Source organism: Carassius carassius, chromosome 20 (assembly GCF_963082965.1).
Source record: "Carassius carassius chromosome 20, fCarCar2.1, whole genome shotgun sequence".
Taxonomy (NCBI): Eukaryota; Metazoa; Chordata; class Actinopteri; order Cypriniformes; family Cyprinidae; genus Carassius; species Carassius carassius.
The window spans coordinates 5,648,187-5,659,200 of NC_081774.1; the positions used below are offsets into that span (position 1 = coordinate 5,648,187).

Here is an 11,014-nt window from a genome sequence, read left to right on the forward strand (position 1 = left end):
GATTAAGGTTTATAAAGTTTTAAATATGGATATTTTTCTTCTCAACCCCCATTCACTGTCTAAAGCTTGTAAGCTTGTGAGAGCCAGGACATTTTTTAATATGACCCTGATTGTATTCATGCACTCTTCTTTTGTCAAATTTTGCTCTTTTAAATTGAAAATATTGTGATTCATGTAAATCATAATTAAATTTGAGGTTACCAGAAAGATTAATGGAGCTGTTTTTGATATATTAATAATTGTGTGCATATTTATTTTATTCAGTTTGTTCAAATGTCACTTTACCTGCTGTGACCTGACTGATCGCACTGGCGTTGGAGCTACAGCCGTTGGCTTCTGCAACCACAGTGATATTGTACGTCTGTCCACAGCCGAGTGCAGGGATGGTGCAGGACGTGGAGGTGGAGTTACACAACAGAGTCTTGTTAGTGGATTTTGCTTGAGCATAGTAGATCTGCGCCCCTTTACTTGACTGCCAGCTGATCTGAACATCACCTGTTTGACAGTCTAAGAGCTGACTGACCACAGACTGGGGAGCACAGGGTGCTGGGAGACAAAGGAAAACAAAGTATTACTTCAGCATGTTTAAAGGAATTATCCAGGTTAAAAACAAATCTTTCTCAGCAGAATCTGTGCTGTCAAATACATTTTAAAATTTGAAGTATTGTTGTCAAAGCACTTGAATTTGTTCTTCTTTTTTTAGCAACATTCAAAAGTGTTGTATAGAATAATAGTGTGTACTATAGTTTAAACGTTCTGGATTTAAATGCCACAAACTTGCTTTATGCAAAATATGATTTTAGAGAAAATACATACCAGCATTGATGCGACGCACTTCACTACGTTGCCCAGTGCAGTCCATGCTCATAGCTGTGACTGACACGTTGTATGTTTGACCACACGCCAGGCCTCTGATGTCACAGGAAGTGCTGCTGGAGTTACATGTTAGCGTATGTCCAAAATCATCTACTGCTGTTACTGTATAGTATGAAACAAGGCCACTAGATGCTGCCCAGGAAACAGATGCCGTGTCCGACCCACAAGATAATGACACATTGACTTGAGTGGGAACACACGGAGCTGGGAGGGAAAAGATTAATGCACAAAATCAGAACATTTTAGCCCAATGGATCATTTGATGCCAGGAGAATCGCCAAATTAGAGTTTATTCTAAATGTACTATGTGTTGTTATTTTATGGTATACCTGTGTCAAGAGTGACCAAGGATTTAGAAGAGGTTGAACAGGTCTGCCCGTATCCTGTAACACAGATGTTATAGTGCTGACCACACGGCAGTGAACTGATGCTACAGGACGAGCCATTGGTCAAGCAGTTGTGCTTCTGGGGGTCCTGGAAAGACTTCAGTGTTGCATTGAAACTTAGTGAACCATTGCCTGGTGTCCAAGAAATGAGTGCTGAGTTGGTGCTGCAGTCCAGACTGGCTCGAATGCCAGTGTTGGGACATGGAGCTGCAACATGACAAAAATGTTATCACCTCAAACTGCAGTATATGTTTTTACATTTACTGAATGGTGCTTGCCATGCAAAAACTGCTAAGATGTTGCTATATGTTTGCTAGGATGTTCTGGGTGGTTGCTAATAGTTCAGGAAAACAATTATTTTGCTCCAATCTCTAATTATTACTATTGAGCTAGAGTTCAATACCTGAGACAAGTGTGACAGGCTGGCTAGCCGGGCCCACACAGTTACCATTCATGCCCATGACTGTGATGGTATATTCCTGGCCGCACTGCAGGTTTGGGATATCACAGTGTGTGACAGTGTTGTTGCAGGACGTCTTGTACCCTTGGTTGCCTTCTGCCTTAACCAAGTACCAAGTGGCACCAAGGGCACTTTGCCAGGTGACGGAGGCAATATTGGATGAACAGTTTAGAGCAGCAGCGACATTGGTGGGAACGCAGGGAGCTAGGGAAAAGAAGAGAGAGTTATATGAAAAAAAGGCTATATAAAAAAAATATATAAAAATGTATACTCTATATACACTACTGTTCAAAACTTTTAAGGCATAGTAAAATGATTTTGAAAGAAGTTTCTTATGCTCACCAAGGCTGCATTTATTTTATGAAAACCACAATTTAAAAAATGTGATATTGTAAATAATATTATAATTTAAGATAACTGTTTTCCATTGAATATATTTTAAAATGACATTTATTACTGTGATGTCAAAGCAGAGTTTTCAGCAGTCATTATTCTTATCAGTTTTAAAAACAATTGCTCTGTTCAATATATATATATATATATATATATATATATATATATATATATATATATAATGATGTAATGGTTTCTTTCCTTAAAATGTTACTGACCCTAAACGTTTGAATAGTAGTGTATTATTATTATTTTTTTATTATTCATTATTGCAATACATGTGGATCCCACCTATATATATATATTGGATATAATAAACCACCAAATGCAACTTTTTTCCTATCTAAAGCATTGAAATTCATATATCTAATGTATTTAAGGACCACATTTTCTGTACACGTTGTTATGAATCACTGAAATTAGCAAATGTTAATGTGAGCTGACACCTGTTTCCACTACAGCTTTAGGTTGAGAGCTGCTGTTGCAGGTGGCGCCATCAGCTTGGACAGTTACATTTAGTCTCATCCCACACGGCAGAGAGGTCAGCTGACAGGAAGTCCCCATAGAGTGACAAGAAGCTAAGCGTTGCTGCTGCCCGTCTGTTGCCATTGCCGTGTACCCATTAGCTCCTGCACTGGCAGTCCATGTCACGTTGGCTGTGTTGGTGTCACACTGGAGCACAGTTGTTATGTTCTGAGGGTCACAGGGAACTAAAAGAGATATATAGTCAGTTTCAAAAGTCTGTTATTACTGTGCAAACACGTATGCATGCTCACATGAGAGTCACCTGACTGTATTTGAATGGGTGTGGATGGCTGACTTCCACATTGACCATCATTTGTTGTGACTGTGACGTTGTATTTCATTCCGCAGAGCAGGTTTGTGAATGTGCAGTTGTTAGAGCTGGAGCTGCAGTTAACTGTGGGCCCATGTTCATCCTGCAGTACTGCTGTGTATAGACTCCCAGTCTGAAGGGCCTGCCAACTTACGACTGCTTGATTTGCTGCACAGTCTCTAGTGGCCCCCACACTGACCGGAGCACATGGAGCTACAGTGGAGAATGTATCAGATTTACTTTGTATAAGCCAAAAATGCATTTGTTTTACTTTTATATAAATGTATAAAAACAGTAAAACACTCAAGTCGATGTAAAATGTTTAGTGTAAGATTTTTTAAAAAGATTTTTTAAAAATGTTTAAATTATATATATATATATATATATATATATATATATATATTTTTTTTTTTTTTTTTTCATGTGATAATTATATCTTAAATATCTGGGCCCCTTCATTCATCGTCTCTTATTGTTTTATTTTACTTTTTAAAAGTATGCCCCTTTTTTATCCTTTTTTTTACATTTTAAATATCTGGCTGCTTTTTTTTCATCCCATTTTATTTTTAAATTTTATTTTTTTCTTATAATACATTTTACATTTTTAAATTTTAAATATCTATTTTAATTATCCTGTTGTATTTTTTATTTAACATTTTTATCTGAGCCTTTGTATTATTTTACATTTTAAATATTCAACCTTTTATTCATGCCATTTTATTTTTTATATTATAATATTATTTCTTACATTTAAATATCTGGCATCCCATTTTATGTTTAGTTTTACATATTATTTAATTTTACATTTTAGATGTCCAGTGTCATTTAATGCCTACTTTAAATGCCTACTTTTTTTGTATTTTATAAATGAATTATAAACATTTCTAAATGTATTTTTAAATATGTTTCCCTTTTTATTTATTACTTTTTTTTTTGGTCTCTGGTCACTTATTTTTAGTTTTGTCCCCTTTTCATCATCCTCTTTTATTTTTGTTTATTTACATTTTAAACACTGACCCCTTTTATTTATTTATTTATTTATTTATTTATTTATGATTTATTATCTGCCCCCCCGCCCTTATTTTAGATTTCACATTATTTTATAAATAATATTAAATTAAGAAATTAATTTTTAATATCTAGCAATTTCTATTCATCCAAATTTTAGTATTTTACTTGATAATTTATTTAGCATTTTAAAATATCTGGCCCCTTTTATTCATTCTTTTTGATTTTCTGTGCACCTACCTGTCTGCAGGGTGATATGTTGACTCTCAGAACTGTTGCATTTCAGGTTAGTTGACAAGACATACGCATCATACTCCTCGCCGCATTGTAGGTCTGGGAATGTGCATTCTGTCGCCATGGCAGCACAGGTGTGAACTGTGCCAGTCACATGCACTGCCATTCCAATGTAGATGATTGCACCGCTGGCAAAATTCCATGTGAAAGAGGCAGAGTCTGAACTACAGGTGTCCACAGCAGACACGTTCTGAGGAATGCAGGGAACTATAGTGGGAGATAAAGGGACATTGTGTATAGTATCATCATCTTATACCATGCCACAGTACTTTTTTGTAAGTGCATATTCTTATACCACTATATATATTGCATTCACATTTAGTCATTTAGCAGAAGCTTTTATCCAAAGCGACTTACAAATGAGGACAATAGAAGCAATCAAAACTAATAAAAGAGCAACAATATGTAAGTGCAAATGCTATACTGCATTTTAAAGAATACCATTGTATTACCACGATATCCAGAGACACTCACCTGTGTCTGCCACATCTCCCATTACAGGATCAGTAGTGCATTCACCATTTTTGGCAACAATCCACACGCTCATGCTCTCTCCGCAATCCAGATCTGTTAGTGTGCAGCTTGTGTTTGCAGACGTACAGTTGTAGAAATCTTTACGATTACCTCGGGCCTCCACAACATAGGCTTCGGCTCCTGCAGCCTTGTCCCAAGTAATGATGACACTGCTGATGCTATTACAATTTGCAATCGCATAGATGTTCTGCGGCAAACATGGGGCTTCATGGGTAAGGAGACAGAGGGGGCCAAAATTAAGATTTGTATTTAAAACAAGTCAAGACACTTTATATGGTTCAGACAATACAGATAGTTTTAAAATAGCTTCAGATTAATAAATTAATGTTATAGTTTAATCCAGCTTTGAAGTAGCTCATTTTTTCATCTAAAGTCAGTTCAATAACAGTATTGCTATTGCAGAGTTGGTGTCATAATCCATCTTAATTCAATTTAAATGATGTTCCCATCCAATAGTGTGTTAGTGCTGATAATATAATTGTCTTTTAAATGGCTTCTAAACCCGAAAACAAAACACACAGACATAAACAACTGCAAAATGATGTGTTCCATGAAAAACCATGGAAAATTAAATATTTATAGATTTTTTTTTTTTACCAAAATGACCAACTCACCTGTTTTGACGACTAAACCCTCTGTTTTTCCACTGTTGCAGTCTAGTCCTCCGGTGTAGACGGCGCTGACGTAGAAGCTGTATGTTTGACCACAGACAGTGTCGGTGAAATAACAGGAGGTTTCCACAGTGACGCACTCAGTTACCAGGCCGTCCGAGTCCACAGCAATGGCGAAGTAATAAGCTGTGTTGTTGGTGGGCTCCCACGAGAACAAGATGACACTAGTGGAGCACTCGCGGTACACTTTTGGCGCTTTGGGTGGGCATGGTGCTGTTATTTTGAGAGAAGGGGAAAAGAAATGCATTTGCTGGTGAAATATACATTTCCATTTTGGTTTAAAGGGACAGTTCATTCAGAAATGAAAATATCTTCTGCAGAACAAAGAAAGTCGTACACGAGGATGATTAATGATGACAGAGTTTTCATTTTTGGGTGGAGAGTAGATAAAAACAACCTGAGAAAGATAATCTTAGAGAAGGCAGGTAGCTTTACTAACTTTAAGGGCTAAATTAGGACTCTGCCACCTGATACCGCATGAACTTCCAGAAACAATATCTGCCTCAATGGACCGTAAAGCTAATTTAATCTACATGATAGTAATTCTTGGGTGTTTTCCTCTTCAGACTTGCTACACCACGACAGGATTTCCTGCTCACCTCTCAGAGGACTGGATCAGGTGTGAGCGAGACCTTTGAGAAGGGACGTCTTTACCTGTCTCGAAGAAGTAGCTGCCGTCGGAAGTGCTTTCACAGTTAGCGATGGCTGTAATCCATACAGTGTACCGTTCCCCGCAGACCAGATTCGAGATCTGGCAGGAGGTGTCCGTTGAAGAGCAGTTGAGCGACCGGCCTTGGCCATCTGTAATGACGGCACGGTACGACGTGGCACCAAAAACCGCATCCCAGCTAATCGTTTCCGTAGAAGTAAGACAGTTGTACTCCACAGAGATGGAGGAAACTGTTCCAATAGCTGAGATAAACAAGAAGTCATATGTTAGAGATCTGCATATCCAGATGCTGCAAAAACTAGCATTGGTTTCTAGACTTGGTTTATGCTCAGTATTGATTCTGGACTAGAATCTTGGACTAGGCTTTTTTCTTAAATGAAGTCTTGGTTATGCAAGTCTAGAAGCATCCAAAAAACATCAAGGCATAAATCTACTGCTTGATGATTTTAATCAAAGGTTTCGCTTTGAAATGTTCTGCTTCATCTTGACTTACTGGTAGTTGAGTAGGTGACATTATTGGACTCTCCTGGTTCAAGGAACATGTTGATAGATGCAACGCCTATTGTGTATGTTGTACACGGCTCCAGGTTTGAGATATTCACAGCGGTACTAGTGACATTTTTAAGAACCGGGAGAACTCCCGGCTTGTTATTGGCAATAACTGAAAGCTGGTAAAGCAGGACACCTGAGACGATGTTCCATGTTACACGAGCCGTAGTCTGCGTTAACTCACTCACGGCCACATTATCTGGTGGCTGCACCACTGTGGAACAAAAAAATACTTTTTAATTGTCAATTATAGAAAGGCAAGATTTCATTCACAGGGTAGCAAAAATCTGCTGTAATGACAATAGCACAAAACTGGAAAGAACTGAGTAGACTTACATGTTCTGATGGTTCTGACAAGGCTCTTGGTGCTGAGTCCTGCAGAATTGGCAGAATAAATGTAACAGCTGTACGAAGTGGCTCGCTGGAGGTTGTCTATCTGTCCACTTAGCGAGTTAAATGTGAAGTTCTGAGTCTCAGGATGGAAAGTGCCATTCACCACCAAAATATATTTATCGGCTCCTTGTGCACTGGACCACTCAAACCTGATCGAGGTGCTTGATATTGCCTTTGAATATGTTATTTGTGAGGTGGAAGGAACTGCATGCACAAATGACATTAATTTAATAAAAATTTAACAATCCAGAAATTTAATAAGATATGTGTGGGTCAATAGCTTACTTGTCTGTACTGTCTGGGAGTCGATGCATGTAATATAATCGAGCAAAAACACTTTAAAAGTCACTAGATAAATTTGTCCCGGTCTCAAGCCTTGGACCAGTCGCTCCACTGTGGACTTAGAGAGTGTAATAGAGATAGGTGCTGTGTTGGTTGCATTCACAGCCCTGACATCCAGAATATAGTTTGTCGCTCCTGTAAAATAGTTCCATTTTACAAGGAGAGATGATGCAGTGGGTGATGATATTGATGTTATGTTGCAGCCTGGAGGAGACAAAAAAAAAGTAAGTATTTTATAATACTTTAGTGATTTTAAATTCTAATAGTGTGTGTTAATACTTAATACTTAAGTAAATACATTTCTAAAGATTTTAATTGGTTAATTTTGCTATTTAATAAAAAAAACCTTGGTAAATTAAGACCTTTTAATGAACTGTGGTACATAATTTTACATTGTATTAATATTCTTAACACCACTACTAATTACTAAAATAAATATTAAATACTTACTTGCAGCAGCTTCTTTTACCTTAGAACAAAGACAAATATTATAGACAAATTAATCATAAGGACTTCAAGAATAAAACAACAATAAATCATGAATAATAGCAAATCTTCTTTTTTTGACCGATTAATAAATACCTGCGTCACTGAAAATAGCGTTACAAAGATGCACAGTGTCCCTGGAAGATGCATCTCTGGTTTGATGTGTAAGGTGCTAATAAGTTACAGGTAAGTTATGATACATACACTTGCTAATATTGAGAGAAATCTGAAATCTTTTGTGGCATGTTGCTAGTATACCTGCTCTGGGAGAACCAATCAGTGCATTCAAAATGAGGACAGGTGGATGCCTCTGGGCTGAAGACATCATCTGAGTATCTGTGTGTATTTGTTTGTGCGAGTGTGTGTGTGTGTGTGTGTGTGTGTGTGTGTGTGTGTGTGTGTGTGTGTGTGGTTTAATAGGTAAAGGGTAGGCTGGGGGTCTAGTGGCTATGTTTGACAAATTAAAACTTTGACACTATTGTTCTTTCTAGTTATGCCCCGTATTTTTAATAATTATTTAAAAATTATAATTTGTTTAAATAAAGAGCATACTGGTATATTTGGATTATATTTGAGTGGAAAGTGATATAGGATAGGTTGTTAGTCATTAGGTTTCAGGGAAACTGGCTCAGGATAATGGAAAGAGTGAAATTCCCATCCTTGTACTGGCTTGCCTCAAGCTGTCTGGTGTAATGTTAAAAGATTAAATTACTGGATGAACATATTTCCCCTATTATTTCACTTTAATGCTGGTTTAATATTGTATTCTGTAATAATGATGGTGCACTTATGAATAAGTTGGTCTTTTGAATACTGATTGAAACCAATTAGTAAATTTGACTCATGTAAGGTTGCAACTGAATTGAATCCGTTCAGCTGGATTGATGGCTGTTGCTAACACGTAAGTATTTGTACGTTTTACTGCTATAAATACGTCAAAGTTGTACGTTTTTATGTTCATGAAAACGTAAGGAAATGTACGTATGGTAGAACCACATTTAACGTAAAAATACACACGTATTCTCATGAGATCACGTTGTGTTTTCAGTAAAGCATTTATTATAAAGTTAATAATATACCTTTCACTGAATTCACAATGGTACATTAACTGAAAAGCAGTCAAAACAGTAAATGGAGATTTTTTTTTATGTAATAGAGGGTAGTTTTTTTGCATTTTTGAAAAATTGAAAACTTTTTTTAGATTTCTTAATTCTTAAATCTGCATCTTAAGTTGGATATTGGCTAATATAATGATTAACTTTGAGAAACTTGAGAAACTTTGAAAGAATTTCAGCTCTATTCTGTAAATCATTGTGTGTGTATTTTAATGTATACTTCTTTATTGTTTATTTTATTCACTGTGTCTTTCACTCAACTTATGTAATCTTGTTTCGGAAGCAGTTCATTTTTTCTCTGAATTCTTTTCCCCTTCTCTTCCATCAGGAATATTTAGCTTGCAATTTCCTGTAAGGAAGTAGCCGTAGGTCACACCTGTCTAATACGTAACTGCTAATGCTATATCTTATTTCTTATTGTATAGAGTCCAGAGTCTCATCACTTCAAAATATGAGAGATATTCCTTTCTGAGCCGCACTGGGAATGCAGAAACTACTAGAATGTTACTCTATAAAAATTGATCATTGTGCCTAAAGCAGTGTGTGCTGGTTCTTTAAAGAGGAATATTATGAAGGAATAGAGTGTCTTTGTCTCGGTCTCACTGATCCCAGAAAGAAGAAGCTATAAGGGAAAGCAGATCTGCCTCTTCGATTAAGAGCCTGAAACATACACCCAACTCTGTGTCCAGCCAGCTCAAATGGTTTTGTATGGTGTTAAGATCAGTGTCTTTAACGATATACCGTATTTTCCGGACTATAAGTCACACTTTTTTTCATAGTTTGGCTGGTCCTGCGACTTATAGTCAGGTGCGACTTATTTATCAAAATTAATTTGACATGAACCAAGAGAAATGAACTAAGAGAAATTAACAGAGAGAAAACATTACCGTCTACAGCCGCGAGAGGGCGCTCTATGCTGCTGAGTGCTCCTGTAGTCTACACTGAAGACAGCGCCCTCTCGCGGCTGTAGACGGTAATGTTTTCTCTTGGTTCTTGGTTCTAAATAAATGCGACTTATAGTCCAGTGCGACTTATATATGTTTTTTTCCTCATCATGACGTATTTTTGGACAGATGCGATTTATACTCAGGTGTGACTTATAGTCCGAAAAATACGGTAGTTTATTTTACTTTAACACAGGTGGAGTCCAGGCCTGATCCAGCAGTAAATGCGAATCACTTGTTTCATTCATTCTTCTGTGAAAGCACCAATCATAGTTTCTGTGGAGCCTGATTCAGACTTCATCACCGAAGATACTTTATTACTCAGATGTGGCCCTTTTTTTCTTCAGGAAAGTCAGAATATGTTCAAGTATGATGCACTGAAATATTGACTGAACAATGACTGATGTTTCTCATCACATTCATTGAAAAAAAATAAACAATGAGACAGAGTAAAGGGCTATTATATTAATGTGCTAATACACTACACAGCTTTTACTCCCACTTCATATTTGGTGTTTATAAATACTATCTAATTAATAATGAATAGATAATAATGAATTGTTGTGTGCCTATTGTGTTCATGTTTAATTGATAAACACTTGAGGTGGGATACAGGTAAGTTTAGGGACAGGTTTGGTGGTATGATTAGGTTTAAAGGGTAGAGGTATAGGGTCAACAGTATGATGTAACTACAGAAAAAAATTACAGGCGTAAATAAAGAATGGTATTTTCAAATACAAATAATTTAGATTGTAAGAACATATTAGTTAACGACACCTATAGTGTGTCCCAACTTATTAAATCTGAACACATAATAAAACACTAGGCTTCACACATTTGGCTTTACACAACTTTATAAGACTTGCAGAGTAAGACATGCAAATGTCTTAAGTACACAGTAGTTCTCACGATTGTGACCTTTTTATCTTAAAGTTGCAGGTTATTTCTCTCAGCTGTTACTTTTCTTGCCAATTTGTTTTTCACAATTCTGAGAAAAGCCCGTGCTGTGAGATATAAACCCGCAGTTCTCACAATTCTAATATTCTTTTTGCACAATT

The 11,014-nt window shown here is 36.7% G+C and overlaps 1 protein-coding gene across 1 annotated transcript; it reads right to left on the reverse strand.

Annotated features, from left to right (window-relative positions):
* Positions 1-256: 256 nt before the first annotated feature.
* LOC132096960 (fibronectin type III domain-containing protein 7-like) lies at positions 257-7,626 on the reverse strand. The gene is made up of 13 exons (XM_059502643.1): positions 7,355-7,626; positions 7,013-7,273; positions 6,621-6,890; positions 6,112-6,369; positions 5,401-5,670; positions 4,727-4,990; positions 4,199-4,459; positions 2,903-3,163; positions 2,562-2,825; positions 1,666-1,926; positions 1,206-1,469; positions 817-1,080; positions 257-546 (listed from the first exon to the last, which is right to left on the reverse strand). Exons 3-13 carry the CDS (start codon positions 6,667-6,669, stop codon positions 257-259), a joined length of 2,706 nt encoding a protein of 901 aa, XP_059358626.1. The 5' UTR covers positions 6,670-6,890; positions 7,013-7,273; positions 7,355-7,626.
* Between the last annotated feature and the right edge of the window lie 3,388 nt (positions 7,627-11,014).